The following is a 25,603-nucleotide window of genomic DNA, read 5'->3' on the forward strand; positions in this document are numbered from 1 at the left end:
ATTAATGACACTCCTTCCATTCTTAAAATTTTTAATTCTCTCTTGCTGTCATGATCAGTTTATCTAGTGGTTATCACTTTGCTGATGTTTTTCAATAGAACAAGTATAGATTGTATTGATTTGTTCTATTCTATATATATTCAGCACATAACTATCAACGACCTCTAAGGATTTGCAGGTCCTTCTTGCAAACATTTATCTACACCTGCCCTGATGTTTTCTAAGCCACTTGGGGGAGACAAGCTAATGTTTATTTTCAAATTTACAAGTTCGGAAATCTCTTACAGTAATCTGAAAGTCAAAAGATTCTTCTGTGGCCAATATCATTTCACTAATATTCAGAATGGAAGGGACATATATAACATCCACTTGAAAGTTGGCTAATTCAGGTTTCAATGTAGTATTTAAGCAATTGTGTTGAGAGCATTTGGGTATGCAGGCTATGATCAGTTGTCCAACATTCATTTCTATGTATGCCTGATGACTTTGGGAGCACACAAGGATAGCACTAACCAGAAGATGTGAGGGGAATGATGTCTAAAAGGGGAACCCATAGGGTGTACTTAGCCACACTCCTTCTAGGTGGAAAGAGTTGGAAGGACATCCTAAGGGTACCCTGTACAGTTACTAGCCTTAGATCCGTTTCCAGAATCTTCTGCACTACAATGCATAATGTCTTGCTACACAGTTACTTGGCTTTTAAAATGTCTTCCAGATATTGTCACTTGAGAATCTTCCATGCCCTTTGTACTCAGATCTTTGCAACTCAGTTCTAAGATAATAAATAATATCTGAGACAATATTCAATAAACTCTGGAATGGGTAAATGAATAAAAAGAGAGTTTGAATTCCTTGGAGAAGCCCCAATTTGGGGTTAAGATGAGACAAGGTGACTTCTTTCCAAAAATAGAGAGTACATAGATTGTCTGGTTAATTTATCATGAAGATTTATTAATTTCACTTACTTTTCATCCTTCTAAAGGCCTCATTGTTTCTTCCTCACCCAATCCAATTCACTTTGTTCCCATCAGTCAGAAATAACAGTGTTATTTGTTCTGAGAAAGCTAAGGATTTTATGTATAATGAAAAGTGACCTAGTGTACATTTTCTGCTTTTGAGAGAACTGCAGCTTGGAATACCCCTCATTCCTCAATCTAATTACACATCTAATGAATGTGTGCTGAGAGCTTATTAATCTGTTGCATATACAATGCTGTTTGTGCATAAAACCAACTGGGATATACTCTCAAGAACCTTCAGTGAAGATTGCCTCTGTACCAGTATCGTCTTCTCCATTCTCAGATGATCATTTGACCCCAGGGATAAAAGTCCTCTTTGAAAGCCTAGTATGTATAACTGTACTGTCTCTTTTCAAATCAACTTCCAAACCAACAACTTCCTGTTTCCATCCTAACGCCATGTAAACATTTCAGAATACTTCACAGCCCTCCAGACTTTGGCCCATGGGGTTGTTCTATGATTTTCTTTTTCTAATATTTTTGTCTTCATAGTAAGGAAATCTCCTATGAATCTTCCTGCACAAATCATGTCAATTTTTGTGCTCAACAGTATTTTTATTAAGCTAAGTGCTGAGGAATATCAGACTCAATAGGAATTCTTCTCCTCAAAGAGCTAGATGGATTGGTGTGGGGAGGCAGTGTCAACGAGACCTTTGTCCATCCTGAGCCTCAGAGTATTAAAACGAAATCTAATGGACTGTGGCAAATACATGTCTGAGTTTCAAATTCTTTTCTATTGGTCTGGAAGGAAACTGAAGATGGAATCATGTCTGCATTTTAATATGAGGCCAACTTCCCACTACGGTAAGATACTCACCTAACTAAGACGGGGATCTTAGGCATCTTCTTAGAAACTTTATAGAAACTTGTGTCCCCCTTATTTTCAGTGAAATACACACCAGCCACACTGGTCACCAGATTCCCAGGAAATGTGAACAGAACTCTTTCATCTTCGCCCTGGTTAGCCCAATCCCAGGCTTGGCCTCCTATGAGCAAGCCCCCTCCACGTTTCACAAACTGGACCAGCTTATCAGTCATGCTTTCATTGTAGGCATCAATGCAGTAAACTCCCAGGGAGTCATTCACTTCAGGTTCAATCGTTGAGTCTATTCCACAACTCTCAAGGATTTTCACCAATGGTGCTAAGGATGAGTGTACACCAATGGCAGACTCAGAGGAGGAACGAAGCCATCCCACAGCATTGACAAGAAAGACAAAGAGCTGACTTTCCACCAAGTAGTCCTCATGAGCTACTACCACCATGCGACCTCTGCCATAGGAAGAGGCAGCAATGAGGACCTGGCCCATGTCATTCACCATAACAGGAAATGAAGCCTCTCCAATAAGAAGCAGTTCACATGGGACAGCATCCTCAGGAACATCCCAGCTCGTCACTCCAGTCATAAGGGCCTCAAAGGCAGCAGAAGGAGTCGCCATGGTTCTGTTGGTTTCTGCAGAGAAAAAGAGCAAAGATTCAGTTTGGTGAAGAATGGCTAAGTAATCAAAACCCAAGCAAGGTATTTATTCCACCAGCAGTGGAAATGACCTTACCATGTGATAAGACTGACATTGAAATAACTCGAGGCTCAGTAGACACGCATTTAGTCCATCCTCATGGTCAAACTTAGAGAAAGTAAGATTCTATTCACCCACAGAAGAAAACAGCACAGAAAGGAGGGATGATGGTGGAATTGTGTCTCCCAAAGACGGTAGTTTGAATTCTTAACACTCTGTTATCTATAAATGTAACTTATTTTGGAAGTAGGGTCTGGAGGTGATACCTAGTTAACAGGAATCATGCTGGATTTGGAACTTGGAAATTGGGAGCTTGAAACATAAGGTAGATTTCTATCAGAAGATGGAGATAAAGAATGTTGAGATGTGTCTGTAGACTGAGGAATATCAAGGATTGCTGGCAAAACCCAGAAGTTATAAGAGAGGCATGGAACAAATTCTACCTCTGAAACTTCAGAAGGAATCAGCACTGCTCTAGTCTGGGCACTACAATTCTAACCCTCTAGAACAGCGGTTCTCAACCTTCTTAATGCTACAGCCCTTTAATAGAGTTCCTCATGTTGTGGTGACCCCAACCATAAAATTATTTCACTTCTACTTCATAACTGCAAAGTTGCTACTGTTATGAATTATAATGCAAATATCTGATATGCAGGGCATTTGATACGCAACCCCTATGAAAGGGTCATTTGACCCCCATAGGAGTCATGACCCACAGCTTAAGAACCACTGCTCTAGGATTTTGAGGAAATAAAATAGCATTATTTTAAGCCACTCTAATTGTAATCATTTGCTGTGGAAGTCTCTGAGAACTGGTGCAGTGGTGCAGACTGCTCTGCTCTCACACTCCTCCCATCTATCTTCACTTCCTCGCTGATCTTACTAACCTCAGTTTGGAGCATTTAGAACATCATGCTGAACAGTCAAGGATCTGCAGCTTAGGTCAGTGTCACAAGCTGAATAAGAGGAACGTGAAAGTTCTCTGTGGCTGAATACCTGTCCCAGACAACCAGAAGCAGAAAGTAGCAAATTATGAAACTATGGCAGATTCTTCCTTGAACCCAAGACATAGGTGAGGAAGGTGTACCTGTATATGTCAGCTTCCAAGCACCCTTTGCTTCTTCACTGGAAGCGCCAACTCAATGCTGCTTTATAATCTTCCACTAGTGTTCAGTCGTGTGCACATACCACACATTTGCACTTATACTTGTTTGGTTAAGAGCAAATCATTCACTTCTGTTTGTGAATAATATGGAATTCTCACAAAGTAGACGAAGAAGCATAACCTATTGTTGGATATTGCAGCCACCAGACTGAGTGTTTATTCACGGTGATTGCACAGTTCTTCTATGTTGCAGCTAATGTTAAGGCTAATGCTAACCCTGAGTAATAATGGAAATGGCATATATTTTTACATATCTCTCTGGACCACTGGAAAAGTTCTTGGCCTGTGTGCTTTGACTTTCACAGCCATGGATGGGAAGACCTCTGTCCCAGGTATCTAATAAACGCAAGTCTCTGCTGAAAAAGTGCAGCGATTATCTGTATGTAGTTTGTCACTAGTTAACAGAAGCCTTAAATTTGAAGTTGCATATGGTGGTACATTTCTGAAATCCCAGCACTCACGAGGTAGAGGCAAAGTGAGAAAATAAAATCCTATTACGTTAAGCCGCCCTATGTGTTGTCATGTAATATGGCTGCTCTGGGAACTGATACGGTGGTGGTCTACGTCACTAATTCAAGGGCAGTCTTGGCTACATGAGACTCTGCCTGTGAAAAAAAGAAAATCTTCCCTCACAGAGAAGAAGAGCTTCTCTAAGTAAAATTATATCAGCCAGATGCCTTTAGCTGTTAAATACCAGCATTAACTTTTTACCCACTTCACAGAATATCTAAAGGATACAGAGTCAAGAGTTGGTTAGGGAGAAGCTTGTTCCTTCCTCGCCCTTCCTGGTGCCCACAAACAACCAGGACAGCAGCACACTGTGCAGAGTCCTAGTATGTCCACTCCTCCTATTTTATCCCATTTCTATTTGGCCACAAGCCCTGTCAATGTCTTTGCTGACATTTTGCCAGCACACTGCGATTAACCCAATTTGGTTCTTTAGTAATTCATGTCTGTACTGAAGGAATCTGGTTTCCAAGTCTCTCGGGTCTGTTCCTACCTTTATTCTTCTGAAAGTACTCTAATAATATTTTGTCCTTGAAGAGCAATCCACAGAGCTTCACCTGTGTCCACTGGAGAGAGCCTGACTCCTTCCCCAGTGTGGCCTTCCATTTGGTAGGGCGGCTGCTCCTGCAAGTTTATGGCGGATGCCCTTCTCCCTCCTTCAAGCTATTACCAGGATAGTCTTGACTTCTCCTCCCTCCCTCATGCTTTAAGAACAGGACAGATTCTCCTTCTCCTCCCTTCCTTTCTCAAACTATTACCTAGGACAGGCTCTGCTTCCATTTCCAACTCCCTTTCTGTCTTCCCCTCTGAATCCCCACCACTACCTTTCTGTCCTTGGGAACTCTACTTTTCTAAGTTAAAATGTACACAGAGGAGGAAATTTGAGACATGTGGTATGAAAAAAATAATGCCATGAGACAGGCAATAGAAATATAATTAAGGTTATTAAAGAACGAACTAAGAGGAGGAGGATACAGAGTAGAGAAGATGGGAAAGATGAAGGAGAACATGAAGATAATTAATTGACCCATACATACTCCCTTGTAATAAGAGTGGCAGATTTAAAGATATATGTCCATGCATCCTGAATGCCCCACAAAACTACAAATGGACACTAGTAAGTGAAACCCAGGAATGGACATAGATCAAAGACAAGGGAGTTTCCTAGGATCATTTTCATGTATGTGGGTTCCAGGTCTGAAACTTAATCATGTACTTAATCAATTTCCACATATCTTCCTAGACACTCCATTGTACCCCAATGATGTCCTATTGTATATCTTCTCACACTCATACACATTCCCTCAATAGATGCCCGTCAGATTCTTCTGTCTTGGCCAATGCTTTCCACAGTGTAGACAGTCACACACTCTGAGAAGAGAATTCATATTCATACTTCTATCTCACTAGTCATTCTTAGCTAGTTTGTGTGTACATGAGCTAAATCTATTTGGCATCTACTTAGAATGACCTAGATGATACTTTTAGTGAGGATTTCAAGCCCCTGGGTAAATTTTGAACCTATTTTCTGTGGCTAACACAATGATAACAAGAGTAGCAACTGTAGTAATGACAGTCATAGCAACACACTCATCAGCTTTTTCATATTGTAACACATAATTTATTAAATTTATTTAATTCGACAAACTTATAAGGCATATATTATCCTTATCCCCATAGTATAGTTTCTGAGGAAGAAAACCTCAAATGTTTTGAGTGGCCAGGGAATTTGTCATTTGCTTAATATCACATAAGTAGGTAAATGATGAATCTAGGATCCCAATACAGGAAATGCAGAGCTGAAGTACAGTTCTTTTTAAATAGTTATCTATTTTATGTGCATGTATATGTGTGCTGACTAGTTTTATGCCACTTGACACAAGCTAGAGTCATCTGTAAGGAAGGAATCTCAATTGAGAAAATGCCCCCATAAGATCCAGCTGTAGGGTATTTTCTTAACTAATGATTGATGGGAGAGGGTCTAGCCCATTGTGGGTGGTGCCATCCCCAGCCTGGTGGTCTTGGGTTCTATTTAAAAAAAACAAACAAAACAAAACAAAAACCAGAATGAACAAACCAGTAAGCAAAGCTGCACCCCTCCACAGCCTCTGCATCAGCTCCTGCCTCCAGGTTCCAGTCCTGCTTGAGTTCCTGTCCTGACTTCCTTCAATGATAAGACTATGATGTGAAGTATAAGCCAAATAAACCCTTCCCTCCTCGAGTTGCTTTTGATCATGGAATTTCATCACAGCAATAGTAACCGTAACCAGTACAATATGTGTTTGAGTAGTATGTATGTTGACCATGTGCCTGCAGGAGCTACCAGAGGTCAGAATGAGTTGGAGTCTCTGGAATTCGAATTACAGGCAGTTTCGAGTCACTATGTGTGTGCTGTATTTGCTAAGTTCCAGGGTTTTCTTTATACTCGGAGGAGCTCCATGGAGGTCACCATTAAACACAGCAGCCTTGTCACATTAGGAAGGGAAGAGGTGAAGAGTTTTTCTCACATAGATTTTCATCCTTTAAATTGCTCCCCCATAGTTCTTATCCTCTCTTCCCTGTGCTAACTATGGTCCCTTTGAACTTACAACTGTCTCCTTCAGCGCAAACCGTATCCCAGGCGAAACATGAAAGCAGACTTTCTAATCCTATCATAAAGCAGTCCCATAGACTCAAACATGGTTTTCCCCATGAAAGATGTATGGAATTGGAGGTGGGGCCATCTTGGGAGAAAGGATCGCTCACAGCTTGCATTTCAGTTTGATTTCAGATCTTGAAACACAGACTTAAGTATGTGAGATCAGAGAATGCATTTTATGATTTGCATTCCCTAGGTAGCTATTCCATGAATGTAAGAGTGAAAAAATGGGTATGAGAGTAAAGGCACATCTAAGGGTACTTCTCAGTAAACAGCTAGCCTGACCTTGCATTAATATCCGAAACACAATTCTCCATGTCTTCTTTTTCCCATGCCCTTCTCGTCTAAGAAGCCTTTCTTTCTTTTTCATTATACATCGGATATTATTCCCAATGTCCACCACGTTCTGCTAAACCAGAATTGAAACTGCTTCAGTTCTTTTTTTTTTTAATACTCCATCCTAGACGGTTTCCACTACATCTTTATTTAATTTTAACTTAAATTGTTTCATTCACTCATCTCCAAGGATGTGTAATGCATACAGAAGAATAGGCAATAAAATGATAATACAATAGTTAAAAAGTTAGACTTCCATATACATGATTACGATTAACAGCATCAGCACCCCAAAGACGTATCTCTGGAGCCTCCACCTTGGATCCCTCCATTCCATCCTCCACAGGAGTAAGATTTAAAAACTTGGCTTTTACCGTCCCATATTCCTGCCTCATCACACTGACTCCTGCATTCCACGGCTCCCACGGGACTGGCTCCCTCTAGCTCACACTTGTTCATTTTTTTCTCACTGGGTAACTAAGAACAAGGTAACTGCGGATTCTGACCAGGAGTTGAGAGACCCGCCCTTCGCCATTAGAGGCCCAGGTGCTGCCTCCTAGCTGTGGGTCTGCTTGCCCCAGAGGGATTCTATCAAATACGCTGTGTGATAAAGATCTTTCCAAACCACCCGGAGCAGCCCCAACTACGCAAGAGCCTGGCGAACGCCGCCCTATTTCCTTTCCCTTCCCTGTAATGGTTAGTCTTCAGAGTATGTGGGTGACGTCAGAGGAGGGGTGGGGGCGCAGGAGAACGGAGGTTTGGTTAGCAGAGGAGGAGGGCAGCCAAGTGGAAAATCTCAGGCTGCGGATTCTCCAGGCCTCTGGACCAAGGACTGCCCTCTTCTCTAACTAAACACACCCACAATCCAGTCCCCTGTGAACAATGCGGAGTGGGCCAGAGATCCAGGTCCTTAGTGACCCTGCTTGCTAGGCTCAGTAAGCCTTAGGATGGAATGGTGCTCTATCACCAGCTACCTGTGTGACAAGTACGCCCAGCCCCCTCCTCTAAAGCCGCGCATTAGATGTGGCCACAGCTGGTGGGGCCAGTCTGGAACTCGCCCACACAAAGCGGTTGCACACAAACGTCACTGTCAGACACAGGCCAGTAGGAGCAAGATAGCGGGGTCCGGGATGGGGGTGGGATGCTCAGCCACCGAGCAGAGCAAAATCACCGTTAGAAGGCAGGCAGGAAGCACTGGGGAGCCTCTGGCCAGATCTGGACACACCCAGACCCTCAGCACTCAGGTCCCTCTCGCAATTCGCCAGCGTCCCCCCCAGTAGCCCTGACCACCCGCCCCGCACGCCTCCAACCCGGGCCCCAGCCCCGGTCACAGGCTCCTTCGCCTACCGGCTGTCCCTGTAGGCCACTCACCCTGAGATTCCACCAGGGCAAGTGTCAGCGTTTCGAGGGCCGCGCAAGCGGGCGGGCCAGGGGCTTCTCGACAGAGTACCAAGGCGTCTCAGAGCAGCCGCCGAAAGCCTGGAGCCGAGCGGGGAGGAGACCGGAGCAGGAGGAGAGGAGGGGTTCCTAGTCAGTCTCCTCCCCACTTCCTCCCGGCTGGAGTGGGAGGCCGAGGGGCGGCGCTTGGCAGGAGACAACGCTTCTTTGTGTCGCTGGCTCAGGCGACAAGGCATTGAGGTGGATCAGGGACACCTAGAGAAGGTCTCATCCTAGCAGTGTGAATGGCCATTTTATTAAAACTTCTGTGGGTGATGTCTACTTGCTAGGAGGGTACAGGGTGAGCAAACCAAGGCAAGGGCATTCTGTGACTGACTGAACGCTTACGCAGAACATGAACCCCTGTTTAGTTTAGGATGGATGGACCTTGATATATTGCCCAGGGAAACACACGAATTGCAGGGGCTGTTGAATATGCTTTCGTTTTTGTAATGGGGAGGAGAAAGGAAACAGACCTTTCTTCCTGTCAATACTGTTTAATCGGAGGAATAGGAGAGGATCCGGTATATAACCACACTGATCTCACCGTTATGTGTGTGACTTTGGTAAGTGCAAAATAATATTTCAAAAGAACAATAGACAGTTGAAGTGCTTTGTTTCGGGAAACCTTTCCTTCCTGACAATCAGCTGACCTCCCTTTATGAACTGCCTGGTCCTGTTTGTGTGGTGCTGCCAGCTGTTACACGGCCAGGTCTCGTAAGGAAAATGCAGAGAATGACTGTCAGTGGTGGGGCTGACTCAGATCTCAGTGTTGCACTTCACCAACTGTGTGGATTTAACCAACCATTCTACACCTCTTTTATTTTCTGCGAGATGGGGATGATAAATGAATACCTATGTCACAGATAGAAGGCTTAAACAGACGGGCTAATACTTGTTCTCAAGTGAATACCAGGCACAAATAAAACTGTGTGATTATCTGACAAAAACAAATATTCAGACATCCCAAGATTCAGTGTTTTGTGTTTGAGGAACACACACACACACACACACACACACACACTTGAATCCAAGTAGGGTTGTGATGCACATCCAAACACCACTTCCTTTCTCCATTTCCTCTCAATAGCTTTTCTCCCATATAAATCATATGAATGCCAATCAAAGGTCCTTTGGGCAGGTGAACTCAGTGGCAGGGTTTATTTAGAGAGACCAGTTGGAACAAAATCAAATAACCAGAATTCAGGTCCTGCCATGTAAAGGGCATTCAAGAGACAGGAAGTATAGCCCATCACTTGCCCAGGTCTCAGAATTCCCAGCTAAGGGAGGAGACTGTTGACATGCTCACTAAGTCCCATTTTGATACAAGAAGTCAGGATTGACAGTACAGTCAGGAGATCAAACGTTAGAGTTAAAATGCATGCTGTTTCTGTAGAAATATATATAAAAGGTAAAAATTATATGGGAAGAGTCCAAGCTAACCTGCCTCCAAGGATGGGGTTGTGAGGCTAGGTTTCCAAAAAGGGACAGGAAGGGAAGCGGGAGCAGGAAGGAGAAGGAGAGATTAGGAAAGTGATAGAATGTCAGCACCTGAAAAACTGTACAGTTTCGTTATGTAGCTTTGAAATACTTCATAATGAAAAATATCTAAGGACAGAAATGATCAGACTTTCGTTGATTAAGTTTCGGGGGAGAAAATCAACACATTGAACAAGAGTGGGAAAGACAGGTAGATAAAACGCAGAAGCCGCCGAAGTGGGAAAACCACACCAAGTAGCCTTGAGCCCAGTGTTCCTTGTCCTAGCATCGCGAGCTTCCAGGGACCTCAGAACTTCAGTCTCTCACCTGGACTGCGGCAGACCCCAGAGACCTTTAACCTGGCCCCCATGCCTGTGCCTGCTCTGGTTCCAGAAACTGTCTTTGGAAGACTCACCTTGGGTCCACAGATTTCTATAAAGGGGCCACTGTGGTAGGAAGGGTGTCCTTCCTGCAGGGGTGTGACAAGGAAATACACAGGCAGCCCAGGGATTCAGTGGGTGGTGGTAGGTGGGCTGCAGAGAGGAGCGAGGAGGGGGCCAACCCCAGGAGCCAATGGGCCACTTTGGGGATGAGGGCGGAGCTCCGCCAGAAGCCCAGGTTTTCCCGGGGACTTGCTTTGTGTCAATTTCTGACTCAACTCTGGTTAAGATCCTAAACCCTGGACCCAGCCCAGGCACTTATCCTGGGAGTGTAGACACACACACACACACACACACACACACACACACACACACACACACACACACACACTTAAAATATTGACACATTTAAAATTCTCTCTCTCTCTCTCTCTCTCTCTCTCTCTCTCTCTCTCTCTCTCTCTCTCTCTCTCTCTCACACACACACACACACACACACACACACACTTAAAATACCTGATAAGTAATGACTGATTTTCAAGATTGGCTCTCACTATGTAGTCTAGGCTACCTTCAGGTTCCACATTGACCCGTCTCTGCCCACCTAGTACTGGGGTTGCAGACTATCCCACCCTGCCCAGATGCAATAGGTCTTAATGTTAAAAAAATACACAACCTGTTTTCAAAGGATGAGTGATAGCTCTGCATATCCACCAGTAGTTAAGAGTCCTTTGGAGTCCTCTCCTTTCGAGTCCCCCCTCCTCTTTTCTCCCTTCTCTCTCTTCATCTTTCTCTTTCTTCTCTCTCCCTCTCTTTGGTCTCCCTTTCTCTTCTTTCTCAAGATCATATTATCATACGTATACACACCACATATGTTATTGTACATTATTTGAATAAAGACCTAATATAGTCAAATAGTTCCAATTTTGTACTAGAAACATGATAATTATATAGAAACTATGTCAAAGTATTAGAATCAATTACTTCAGACAAGAAAGTGAATTACTTATTAGTTTTGTTCCCCTGATACATACCCCTTGGTCTTGCTAAGTATGCTGTGGGATGTTCTGTATGGCAAATGTGTTGCTCTGATTGGTCAATAAATAAAACACTGATTGGCCATTGGCTAGGCAGGAAGTATAGGCGGGACAAGGAGGAGAATAAAGCTGGGAAGTGGAAGGCTGAGTCAGAGAGACACTGCCAGCCGCCACAATGAGAAACAGCATGTGAAGATGCCGGTAAGCCACGAGCTACGTGGCAAGGTATAGATTAATGGAAATGTATTAATTTAAGCTGTAAGAACAGTTAGCAAAAAGCCTGCCACGGCCATACAGTTTGTAACCAATATAAGTCTCTGTGTTTACTTGGTTGGGTCTGAGAGGCTGTGGAACTGACAGGTGATAGAGATTTGTCCTGACTGTGGGCCAGGCAGGAAAACTCTAGCTACATAAGTAGCCTTGGCTAGCCTCCAACTCTTGAGCCTCCTGCCTCAGCCTACAAAGTACTGGGATTACAGTCATGTATCATCCTTTCTGGTGCAACTGGGTAATTACTACTTATAAGTATTTATTCTTCATACACCTCATTAACATTGCAATAATAACCCATGTTATTTTGCAATAAAAACAAATAAATCAATTAAAAAATAGATTACAAATTCCTGTTCAACTGCTGGCAGTGACTTCTTAGTGAAACCTGTATGAGGGTTTTTTGAATTTTGTTTCTAGTCCTGACTCCCTTAAAATTGAGGTGGGATCCAACACCCAACCTTGTAGCCATCACCTGGCTTTGTTCCATGTCCTGCTTGAACCTTATCAGTCTATGTAGCTTGTGATCTCAAGGGCAGAACCCTGAGGGAAAGCCACTATGCCTTTTCATGGCAGGCCCCAAAGGCTGAAGGAGGTCTGTGCTGGTCCTGAACATTCTCCAGCTTCCCACTCCTCAACTTCCTTGTCTCTGTTCCCTTGGTACCAGGTAAAAGAGGTAGTTCCCAGACAGGATCTTTGTGGGAAAGCAGATTCAATGGCTAAAGGGTACAAAAGTGATACACTGTATCACTTAAGACTTCTTAACTACTCTGCAATCTAGAGGAAGTATAGGTTAACAACTGTGCTTTATTTTTCTTTCAATTTCCCACTTTACCCAGGTCATATGCTGGAGTTCCACATTGTGATAGTTTCTATCAACTGGCAACTTGTTGAGATCTAGAATCACCTGGCAGATGGGCCTCTGGGCATGCCTGTAGGGGATTATCTTGATTAGGTTAACTGAGATGGGAAGACTCTGCCACTATGGGTGGCTCCATTCCCTAGGCTGGGATCCTGGCCTGTATAAAAAGTAAAAAGTGGGCTAAGTAGGGACATTCACCATTTTCTGCAATGTAAGGAGCTGCCCCAGGCTCCTGCCACTGTGGTTTCCCCCATAAGGAAATATCATCCCAAACTGTACACTAAAACAAGGCCTTCCTTAAGTTGCTTTGTCACAGTAATAGCAACAGAAAAGTCACTAATGCACATGGTTTCCACGATTGATAAAAAGGATAAATGAAAAGTCACTAATGCACATGGTGTCCACTGGATTGATAAAAAGGATAAAATGGGGAAGGAAGTGTCTAGAATAATTCCTAAGCAAAACCAAGAGCTGTCAGATGTAGAAAAGTGACCACCTTTCAAGTTTTCTGCACCATGAGTTTTCTCTTCTCCTTCATTTTCAAATGAGTTTCCCTCTTAAGCCTTTTGATTTCTCCATATATCTCCAAATGCCTTCTAAAAAATGATGTATTTTATTATATTTTATATTGAGTGTGTGCATGCACGCCACATTTGGGTGCCTTTGGAGGACAGAGAGGGCATTGGGACCCTCAGGAGCTTGAATTACTGGTAGTTGTTAGCTGTCCATTGTGGATGCTGAGAACTGAATTCTGGGCCTCTGGAAGATCAGCAAGCACTCTTAACTACTGAGCTGTCTTTCTGGCCCCTCAATGCCTTCTTCAACACATCAGCTGGTTCTTCTTTCTTATTGTGTCACAAGGTCTGCATTACTAAATCAGTTCTAAGTTCTACACCCTTTCTTATTTCTACCCCCTGAGTCCCCTTGTTTTGCTTATTGTTTTTGCCCTCCATAGTCCCAAGTAAGGGACATTGCTATGAAATTCTGAAGGTACTGATATAACTTTTGAGAGATTAAGTCTGTGTGCCCAGCCACATGAAGGAACAATGTATTGACAATCTATAGTATAAAATACTCTTTCAAAGTATTAGCTCAATTCTTACATTGATGAATTCTCTCAACATGTATTTTCAGTGAAAAATTTATGGTCCTACTTTCACAAGGAAAAATGTGACCACATAAAAATAAGGAAATACTAGTTACTTCAAGAACTGGAGGAGAAATAACTTTTTCTTTAGAAGTTTTGTATTTAAGATAAAATGTTAGAAGTAACATTTTGAAATGAAAAACAAAACTACTTGCTAATCACCCTTACACTTCTCTAGCCAACAGAAGTACATATACATATTTATTTAAAAAACCATGTACCAAGCACCATCTATAATACTGTAAAACTGAAAAGTACCCAATGCAGTCCTCCCTGCCTTCTCAACCACTGTGTGTGCCATTCAGCTGTCACCCAAGTACTATCAACAATAATGTGTTCATATAAGTCTTGTCTATTTTGTAACAAGAATGGTGTGTCCCATGTGACTGAATCTCACCAAATGCAGTAACATGATAGAAGAAAGGAAAGATTACATGCTATAGTAATGTGGTGGTTTGAATGAGAATGGCTTGTATATTTGAATGCTTGGTTACCAGGGAGCGGAATTGTTTGAGAGTGATTAGAAGGATTAGGAGATGTGACCTCGTTGCTGTAGCTATGGCCTTTGTTGGAAGAAGTGTGTCAGTGGAAGTGGGCTTTCTTCTAACAGTTGCCTTGGTCATGGTGTCTCTTCACAGCAATAGAACTGTAACTAAGACAAGAAGTATATTTACATTGCAGTAGTTTAAACATGAATCAAAGGCTCATTAGTTGAAGGCTTGGTTCCCAGTGCTTGGTGTGACTGGCAGGTGCTTAGATCATGAAGGTTCTCACTTCAGATTCTAAAGCGAATGGACTAGTAAGAAGTAGGACCTAGTTAGAAGAAGTGGGTCACTTGTTGAAAATCTTTGTGGCCTATATTTTGTCTCAGACTTTTTCTTTCTACTCCTCTTTGCTTCCTGGCTAAGATGAGGTGAGCAGCTTTGCCCAAGCCTGTCTTACCACTGTAATCTTCCCTCGTCTCAGCCCACAGCAAGGGGGCAAGTCTACCATGGATTGAAACCTCCAAACTCACCAGCCTGAACAAGCAGTTCCTCTTTTGAATTGTTTCTCTCTGGCACTTCTCACAGCAACAAGCCTAACACATACATGCATTTAAAAAAGGAAAGCCAACTTTACAAATAAAGTTCAGAATAATGTCCATCTGTGGATAAGACAGTGAATGGCCCCAAATGGGCTCTGGCTTATTTTTAATTTTTTTGTTTTCTTTTACACGTTATTTTTAAACCTTTTAAGTACTGAGCCAAGGATGTTTTAAGTTCGTAAAAATTCATAAAGCTACACAAACATCTATGATTTACTGACGATACATTTTCTTGCAAGTGTTATGCTAATAGGAGTTAAGGGAGTTATTTTTATTTTTCATTGTAAAATTATTTTGATTAGCTGTCCCATGTTAAACCACAAATAAAAGACTACAAATACAAAATATAAATGCACCATTATGATATGAAAGTAATATGCAAAGCAAAAATAAACTGAAACGAGGGGACCCGAGAGAAGCAAGCACAGGAACTACTTTTCACCATGATGGTTCTGAAGAACCCTGGAGAATGAATGAAGAGAGACTATGATGTCACCAGCCTACAAGAGCATGAGCAAGCTCACATTGTAAAGGGTGTGCTTTAAGACTCACTGACTAGATGGGTACTCTTATAAGGTAAGTTTAGCAAGAAATAAATTACCCAACAAAGGAGAAATTCATGCAACTTGTCTATCTTAGCTTTCCTGGATAATGAGAGAAAAGCCATTAGGATTCATAACTAACCTCATACCAGTCACCTATATAGATTTAGAATCTAAAGGATTGCTACTTTTCCTAACTGAAAACTCTAAGCAAATAACATAATTTGAAATAGTCCCAGTTTGGTAATACTTCAAGTATGTAGAAACTTATATAGGTTGTTTCCAGAGAAAGTATACTTCAATGTATATAAGGAATTGTTTTAGAGAACAAAACTCCACATAAACAAAGCACCTCACAGTAATAGTTGTAAAAATTCAACAGACATTGCAGGAAAGACCATGAACAAGAATCATCAAAAACAAGATATCAGAAACAGGTAGAACTTAGAGAAGTATTAGGCATAGAATATAAACTAACCATATTTAACAGACAGAAAACAAAGGAGAAAATTTTAAAACAAATGTGAACATTCAATAGCTGTATTTATAAGATATCAAATAGAATTAGAAATGAAAGAATAGGACATATAAAATATAATGTTCAAAATAAAAACAATAGTTGAATAGATTAAATAGAAGATTAGACAAAATTAAATGTGAATTACTGCACTGGATCTAAGGAAATTAAATAAAAATTATTGGACTATATTTAGAATAGAAGAAAGCAAAGGAATGTGGAAATACAAACAATGAATAACAGATATGGAGGGTGCCTTAAGAAAATTAAACATGTACCTGCTCTGATCTCTAAGTGAATGTTAGAGAAAATTATACCAGAGTTAATTTTGGCAGAAGTACTACCATTAATTTTCTACAGTTCTTGAAAGCCTCAGTTCTCAGATCCAGGATCCAGTTCTCAGATCAAGTCTAACACATTCAAACGAGATAGATCTTTTTTAAAGTTATATCATAGTGAACTCAAGGACAGAAAGAATCAACGGTGTGATGGTGGGGGGTAAGAACAGTTCTAGTGGGTAAAAAGAATTGGGATCATTGAGAAGTAGCTGACAGCTAAACATCACACAGTCTTCTCTAAAACAAGAAGACAATATGATGATATTTGAACATAAACAAAAACCTAGGTATTGGAATTTCACAGCCAGCAAACTACATCTTAAACATTTCTTTTTCAGGCCAACAAATAATGAGAATTTATGAGACCTGATTAAAGAAAATTCAAAAAAATGTATCTTAAGAATAAGGACAGTGATCTGAGCTAAACAAACTGAGATGTTAGGGCATAATGGTGAGAGATCAGCTGTTCTCACCTTGCGAATGTTATCTTTGGAGTAAGACCCACTGAAGACAGAATAAAATAAAATAAAATAAAACAGCAGGAAAATATAGAGAGCCTCCTCCAAAGAATAAACAACTAAAGACCCTTGATGAGGATTTCAAGATACAAATCTTCCAGAAACAGAAAACCCAGGACTCCACCTTCCCTATAACTTTTTCCATTTGAACATTTTCCCACTCATAGCAAAATAACTGAGGCTACTGTTAGCCCAACTAGTTAATTTGAGATTAGCAAACAAACTGAGCTCAAAGGCAGACCTGAGAAGGAGAGCCCCAGAAAAAAACAAACAACAACAACAAAAACTACATGGAGATTTCCTTTTTTCATTGGGTGTTTCCTATGTTACTGTAGGAAAAGATGCCAAAAAATATTACAAAAGGTCATTCATTTCAGTAGCTGTAAACGGTAGTGGACATCAAGCTAAAACGAGAAGGTTCCTGTACACATGCTGTGATTGCAGCTGATGCATTTGGAAAACTCACAGTTTATCAGTAAGGTTCACATTTTAGCAGTAAAGATTATGTTTTCAGAGCAAAGTCAAGTCTGAACTGTACCAATACTAACAGAAAAGAAGGTATGAAGGTGTAAAAGTTTTCTTCTAGACCAGTAGTTCTCAACCTTCTTAATGCTGCAACCCTTCAATAGAGTTCCTCATGTTGTGGTGACCCCCCAAAATAAAATTATTTTTGCTGCTACTTTATAATTTTGCAGGTGTTATGAATGGTATATAAATACCCGTGTTTTCTGATGGTTTTAGGCAAAGTGTCATTCAAACCTGAAAGGGGTTGGCCCACAGGTTGAGAACCATTGTTCTAGAACGTTATCTGCACCTATATCCCCAGTCTTCTTAGATGGCAGCAACATCAACCAGAATCTTAGAATTTTTTTTTACCAACGATATCTTAAACTCAGTGAAAAGTTGAAGGAAGCTGAGAAGTAGGAAAAGCTGTCTAGAGCTCAAGAAAAAACAACAGATAAGAGAGAGGTTTTTGAGTGGTTCTGATAGGTAGGAGATGGCTCAACAGATAAGGGCTGGTACTACTATTGCAGAGAACAGGCACTCAGTCCCAGCAGCCACATCACGGCTGCTCACAACCACCTGGCTCCAGGGGATTTGACCTCTTCCTCTAGCCTCTGCAGGCGCCGCACCCACATGCACAAACACACATACAGGCATTAGAAACAAACCTAAAAAAAGAGCTGAACAGAATTATGAAGCATGGCAAGAAGCTATAAAATGTGTACAATTGGTGTTCTGTGGGGAGGAAAGAGAAGTAATACGCTGATAATTAATGTCTGAGAATTACTTAAGGCAGATGAAAAGCATTAAAACACAAACCAAGAAGCCCTGAGCTTCTGAGCAGAATAAATAGAGAGAAATCCACACTCTGCATAGTCAAACTGCTGAAAATCAGATTTACAGAGACCTGAAGACCAACCAGAGACAAGGATACTTTCTATTCAAAGTATTAAAAATACAGGAACAGGGACAGCATAGAATTAGAAGAAAGAAACTAAAATCTGCCAACCTTCAATTCTGTGCATAGCAAAAATATCCCTCAAAGTTAAAGGGAAAATAAAGACAGTTTTAGATAACCACAGTCTGTACAAATTTGGAACAACAGAATACAGGACTAGAGCTATTCAACGGAGGTCTTCAGGATTAATCAAAGCTATCCCAGACAGACACCACACTGTGGGGAGAAACAGTGCACTATAAAGAGTAAACCATGTACAAATGTAAATGAGTCTTGGTTTTCTTAAATAAATAAACATCAGATCTTGTGGTAGACTATAAAATGAAATCGAATGTGTGATTAACACAGCTGAATGGTTGGATTTACGGAAATTAACTGGGTTAAGATTTTGTTTTTAAAATAGGTAAAAGTAATAATAAACATTGTAAGTCATAATATGCATAATTATCATTAAAAATGATAAAATTATATTAGTAAAAAATAATACAGGGACTGGGAGATGGCTCAGCGGGTCAGAGTGCTTGCTCTCCAAAGACAAGGAACTGAATTCAATTCCTAGCACTCACTTCAACAGCCAGGGTGCTGGGATTGGGAGAACTCATCCTTGTAACTCCAGTGCTGTGAGGTGGAGCCAGGCAGATCCCCTGACTTTCTTGGCCAGGCACTGTAGCAGAAATTGCAAGTCCCAGGTTCAATGAATCACCTTCTCTACAGGGAATAAGGTGACAGAGTAACTCACACATTTTTCTTATCTTGTCTCTGTGCATGTCTAAGCATGCTCCCTTAACTCATGTGTGCTGTACCCACACACTACACACATTCACATCCACACAAATAATATAGAGGGAAAATACTATAAAATATTTGATTCCAAAAGAAGCAAAAAAATCAATAAAGAACAGAGAGGAAACAATGCTCAACTTAGTAGACTCCAACCCCATTGTTAGGGACATGTTTGTTTCCTTCCAAACTCACCTGTTGAAACTCAAACTGCCAAGGAAGTGGAGGCTTTGGATGGCAATGAGGTCTAGATAATGTCATAAATGTGGAGGACTCATGATTAGTTTTCTTGTAGGAAGAGAAAGAAACTAAAGTTTTCTCTCATGTGCCAGTGGAGATACTGTGAGAATGCGGCCATCTATAAACCGGAAGCCTGCCCTCACCATACACACAGCACCTGCCCCATCCTTCCTTACATCACATGCCCAAGCCCCTAGAACCATGAGAAATAAGCATATGGGGTCTAGCCTACATAGTCTAAAGGATTTCTGTTGCAGAATCCTGAAATGGCTAAGAAAGCCATTAATCAATAATCCTATTAAACATAAATGAGTTAAAAAATCTATCTACAGGATGAACTTTATTTAAAAGAAGACCAGGAGCCTGTAAGATGTCTCAATGGGTTAAGGCATTTGCTGCTAATCTTGAATGCAGTTCCTCATGCTTGCATAGCAAGTACTCTTACCCAGTCCCCAGAACCCACATGGTGGAGGGGAGAACAGATTCCCACAAATTGTCCTTTGATCCCTAGAGACACACACCACGGCATATGCCTCTCTCCACAAGTAAATAAACAAACACCCACAAAATAAATAAATTTTTAAAAACTGAATTATTTTAAATATATAGATATGGAGATTGAAAGTTGTTAAAGTTTTATTTTATTTTATTTTTGAGACACAGTCTCATTGTGCAGCCCTGGCTATCCTGGAACTCATTATTTAGACCTCAGGCTCACAGAGATCTCCCTGCCTCTTTTGTTCAAGTTCTAGAATCATAAGCATGCTCTACCATATCCAGATTGTTGGATTTTGATTTTAAACATCCCTTCAAAGGCTCACAAGATAAAGACTTATTTTTTGATGGCTAATAGGATACTATGGAAACATTCAGAGGTAGGGTCTAGTGTAAGACTTCTGATCACTGGAGGTGTGCCAATGAAGGTGGACAGTGGAAAACACACCCTTTCTTTTTCTGTCTCTCTTGTCCTAGCAGTGAGGTGAAGGGCTTTGCCCAACCATGTATTCCCTGACATGATACATTACCTCATCACAGGCCCAATAGTAACGGGTCCAACCAGTTATAAATTGACACCTCCAAAACTGGACATCAAACCATCTCTCTTTTTAAGCTGGTAATCTTAAGCATTTGTTAATAGTGACAGAAAGATGGCTGACCCAAAAGGAAATTAGTAACAGGCTAAGTAAATGCCAGTGCAGCTAATGTTGCTAGATAGAAATCTAAAACAAAATTCATGATGATAAAGCAATTTGCTCCACAGAGCAACAGAACAGTCTTGAATTTGTATTCTTAATAAGATAATTCAAAATTCATGAAGCAAATTCAATAGCAAAAAAAAGGTGAGAAATGAATCCACAAACAGAGTTAGCAGATTTAAATATATGATTGTCACCTATTCAATCAAGCACGAGCCAAAAGATCAGTAAGGAGATAGATGATTTGAGTAACGTAATTGACAAATGGATCCTATTAAATGTATAGAACATATACATTCCAAACAACAGAACACTTCATTTCAAGAGCACATCAAATAAAAATATTTTCCCAAAAGAAATCATATTTTGGGGATAAAATAAGTTGAAGTTTTTCATGTGCATAAGGAACACAATTTCTGATAATAATGGAATTCAAACAAGAAGAATAACCATTAGAAAATTCTCATTTTCATTTGAAAGAATACATTTGTGTGTGTATGTGTGTACTGTGTGTGTGTATCTATGTGTACTGTGTGTATACTTGTATGTGTGTATGTGCACACATGTATATTTGCATATATTTGCAGGTATGCATGTGTCATCCTAGTAGTCACGTGTGTGGAGGCCGGAGGCTGACATCAGGTGTCTTTCTCAGTCACTCTCTCTGTTTTTTTTGAAATAGGATCTCTTACTAAACCCAGAACTCACCAATTATCTAGACTGGCTAGACAGCAAGCTTTGGCTATTCTCCGGTCTCCATACTCCACTCAGCACCAGGGTTGCAGATATGCGCTACCAAACCCATTTTTGTGTGGGGGTACTGGTGATCTGAACTCAGGTTTTCATGCTTAGGTGGCAGGGGCTTTACTTACCATGCCATCTTCCCAGCCCTGAAATAATACGTTTCTAAGCAGTTTAAGTCAAATGAGAAACCATAGTGGAAATTAGAAAACATTTAAACTCACCAGGCGCTGATGGTGCACGCCTTTAATCCCAGTACTCAAGAGGCAGAGGTAGATGGATCTCTGTGAGTTCGACGCCAGCCTGATCTACAGAGCAAGTTCCAGGACAGGCTCCAAAGCTACACAGAGAAACCCTGTCTCAAAAAACAAACAAACAAAAAATAAAGATAGGTAGATAGATAGATAGATAGATAGATAGATAGATAGATAGATAGATAGATAGATAAATAGATAGAAGATATTAAAACTCAATAGTTATAATAGAAAAAATTGTGGGAGGAAAAAAATGTCAAAAATTTTGCAAGAAAGACTGATTGCTTGGGAGAAACTGTAGCACTAAGTGTGTATGTATACGTGTGTGTGTGTGTGTGTGTGTGTGTGTGTGTGTGTAAACTGAGCTTCCCTCTTAAATTAGCAGGAAAAACAATTGCTTAAAACTAAAGAAAGTGAATAGAAGAATAGTGAACATAGAAGCAGAAATCAAAATTTAAAAAAACATTTGTATACTCACAAGAAACAAAAGCTGGTTTTAATGAACCTAAGTAAGAATAATTAGTAATCAGAAGAGGGGAGGGGGGAAGGAGAGTGAGAATGAGATGCTTATTAGAAATGAAAAGGCTACGCTGTCATGGTCCCAAAGGGCACTGGAAATATGATGAAGGATGCTAAGTATTTCAGTGTGTCAAATTATTGAATGTAAGCTTGACAAATTCAGATGAATTTTCATATTCTTTCAAAACACAATTTATCCAAAATGACACAAGAAGAAGCATAAAATATAAATGATCCTATCCGTTATGGTTATTTAATCAAAACTTCAAAATCACCTCACAAGATATTTAGATCCAGAAATAATCCTGTAGTAAATTCTTTAAGCATTTAACACAATGCATTACTAACATACATTTAAAAATTAAAAAAAAATTCCTCCAAAATCCAGTAATAGTAAAGAATAAAGCTAGTACATATATATGGTAATGCTCAATAAAATACATTAAAACTCTATGCAAAAGTCTAATGTGGTGGTGCACCCCTTTAATCTTAGCACTCAGGAGGCAGAGCCAGATGGATTTTTATGGGTTCAATGACAGCCTGGTCTACATAGAGAATATGAAGCGAGCAAGAGCAAAACAGTGAGAAGGTCTCAAAATGAATCAATAAATAAACACATTTAAAACATTCTAAGCAAAGTATTAGCAACTCAAATTCAGTGATTTTTTTAAAAAGTCTGAAAACACATGTATACAGTTACTTGCTTTATAACAAATAAATCCAATCCATTGGTGTCAAGATATGCTTTCAATAACTGATTCTTGACTGATTAGGTACTTGCATAGAAAAAATAAATAAATCCTAGCTCACATCTCAGGTCATGAACAAAGAATAATTTGGGATAATATGCAGCTTTAACACCGTTAGGAAACAACTAAGCATAGGGCAAATTTGGGGAACTAGGTAGACAGGGTTTTCTTAAACAGGATTCAAGTATCAACTACAAGTGTTTTGCTTTAACTCTAAAAGTTAAAGGGTATTAGTTGGGTGTGAGGGCTCACACCTGTAAGACCAGCACTTGGGAGTGTAAGGAAGCAACATTACTGTGAATTTGAGGCCAGTCTTGGTTACAAAGTGAGACCTTGTCTCAAAATGTGTTATTATTTTTAATGATATAATTAAAATTAAGAAAAGTGACAGAGTTATTTTTGTTAGAAGCCCTCATTGTCAAACTGAAAAGGCAAGCTAAGGCAGGGAGAATATTTGAATTTATTAATACAAAGAAGAATGCAGATGTATATCCATAATATGATAAAAACCTACGTCTTACCTGAACAAATGGACAAAACACCTGAAGACTTTATGAAAGATGAAACCTAAATGGCCAGGAAATAAAATAAAGAAATGTTTCATGCAACTCTACAGTGAGAAATGCCAAATTTACCTTATGATGAGATATTTTGGCATAACTTTCTGTATTTGATAACTCTTGCAGACAAAATTTTGATGAGGATACATAGGGTTGGAAGGTATAATAATTTTAAAGGTATACATAAAACATCACCCAACATTAGACAGTATACATTCTTTCCAACCTCAAAGAAAACTGAGTTTCAATCCTAGTTTTAATAACTCAAAGGAGTCAGTATCTTATTCTTCGACTACAGTGTAAGGCTACATTTACCATTCGGTGATTTATAAAAGCTTCTTTTTTTTTTTAAGCTGACATATTTTTGCATTTTATTTCTGTGCTTAATAAATGCCATTATTAATCTTTTGTTCCACAAATATCAAGGCAAATTTAAACACTGTCTTGCTACTGTCACCCTCAGGGATCTTAGAGGGGTCGAGTCAGAGGAGCCAAAGAGGTATCCACAGGATCATTGTCATTACAACAAGCTAATAGTGAAGAAGCTTCTTATGACCAACTGGAAACCAAAAGGCACATTTCTGGACTAAGGAGATGTCAGTTGATAAATTTCTTGTCATAAAAGTGTAAAGACTTGAGTTCGAAACCCATCACAGAGAGATAAAAAGCTCTGCATAGTGGCATGTGTAATCCCAGAACCTGGGTGCTGTGGATGATTGATGGATAAATAAAACACTGATTGGCCAGTAGCCAGACAGGAAGTATAGGCAGAACAAAGAGAGAGGAGAGGTCTGGGAAGTGGAAGGCTGAGGCAGGGAGATGCTGCCAGCTGCTGCCAGCCACCACCATGAGACGATGTTAAGATACCGGTAAGCCACAAGCCATGTGGCAACTTATACATTAATAGAAATAGGTTAATTTAAGATATAAGAACAGCTAGCTAGAAGCCTGAGCCATTAGGCCAAACAGTTTAAATAATATAAGCGTCTGTGTGTTTATTTTATAAGTGGGCTGCGGGACTGTGGGGGCTTGGTGGGACCTGGAGAGAAGCTCTCCAGCTACACCTGGGAAACAAAGACAAGTATCTGCAGCTCACTGCCTGGCCAGCATAGCTCAACTGCTGAGTTTAAAGTCCCAGGGAGTGGCTTTGTCTCAAAAAACAAGATGGACAGATCTTTAAAAATGATGATGCCTGAATATTGACCTCTGGCTTTTGTATGTACACATGTGCACCCTGTCACACACAAACATGCGCATGCTTCAGGGACACACGTGAGACACATTTCTAAAGAAAATATGACTAAAACAAGATCACGACACTAATTATAAGTTCTTAAAGCTGTATAATAAGAATGTTCATATCAAAGTCGGATCAAGCTAAAACATGGCAACAGAGCCTTAAAACTTTAAAAGCTTAGGAAGAAAATTCAATTGATGTGCTAAGTACCTAAATTTCAGGCTTTAAAATACACGAAAAAAACTAATGAGGTAAAAGTGTGTATGTGTGTGTGTGTGTGTGTGTGTGTGTGTGTGTGTGTGTGTGTGTGTAAGAGCCAATAAAGTACATCAAATTCTGGCAAAACAATCAAAACAAAGTGGGAATAAAAAAAGTATACACACATTACTAAGGAAAATGTCGTATCAATAGAAAATAGATTTAAAGCAATAATGATTTTATTCTATTAATATTGAATACATATACACAGTCTATCAAAATTGACTTCATAAGAAAACCTAAATAGTACTATAACTGTATTTTAAATAATGAAATCATTTTATTCTAATTAACTTACAAACAAAAACACACAGCTAGTTTTAAAAAGGCATTCTCAGCTGGGCAGTGATGACGCATGCCCTTAATCCCAGGACTCGGGAGGCAGAAGCAAACAGATCTCTGTGAGTTTGAGGCCAGGCCAGCCTGGTCTACAAAGTGAGTTCCAAGACAGTCAGGACTGTTGCACAGAGAAATACTGTCTCCAAAAACAAAAACAAAAAACAAACAAAAAAGGCATTCCCTATAATTATTAAAGTAATTAAACCAACAAGCCTAAAATCCCCTGAACTCCAAACCTAGAAGGCTTTATTAATTAATGATTAAATAATTGCAATATTGTGCAGATTTTTCATGATAGGAAAAGAAAGAACACTACACATACTATTTTGAGATGATACCAACAGCAGATCAGGACAGTACAGAAACAGATAACTGTAGACCAATGTTTAACTTACATAAATATAAATAATGCTTGTCTTTGTATGTTATGTATAAATGCCATAATATATACACTAGAGGAGGTTTATTCTAGAGGTA

General features: G+C 40.1%; 1 protein-coding gene across 6 annotated transcripts in view; it reads right to left on the bottom strand.

Moving 5' to 3' along the window:
* The window catches only part of LOC128098287 (TRPM8 channel-associated factor 1), a 74,236-nt gene that overhangs the window by 12,836 nt on the left and 35,797 nt on the right, over window positions 1-25,603 (bottom strand). For 4 of the 6 annotated variants that reach the window (XM_052719224.1, XM_052719221.1, XM_052719225.1 and 1 more), the window contains exon 2: window positions 1,837-2,470. In XM_052719224.1, the coding sequence (XP_052575184.1) occupies window positions 1,837-2,456 (620 nt within the window). In that variant the 5' untranslated portion in view covers window positions 2,457-2,470. Of the gene's footprint in view, window positions 1-1,836; window positions 2,471-8,551; window positions 8,685-23,253; window positions 23,300-25,603 lie in introns of those variants that run through there. The other 2 variants (XM_052719223.1, XM_052719222.1) reach the window with 2 other exon arrangements.

Source organism: Peromyscus californicus, unplaced genomic scaffold (genome assembly GCF_007827085.1).
Source record: "Peromyscus californicus insignis strain IS unplaced genomic scaffold, ASM782708v3 Scaffold_6__1_contigs__length_162567912, whole genome shotgun sequence".
Lineage (NCBI taxonomy): Eukaryota > Metazoa > Chordata > Mammalia > Rodentia > Cricetidae > Peromyscus > Peromyscus californicus.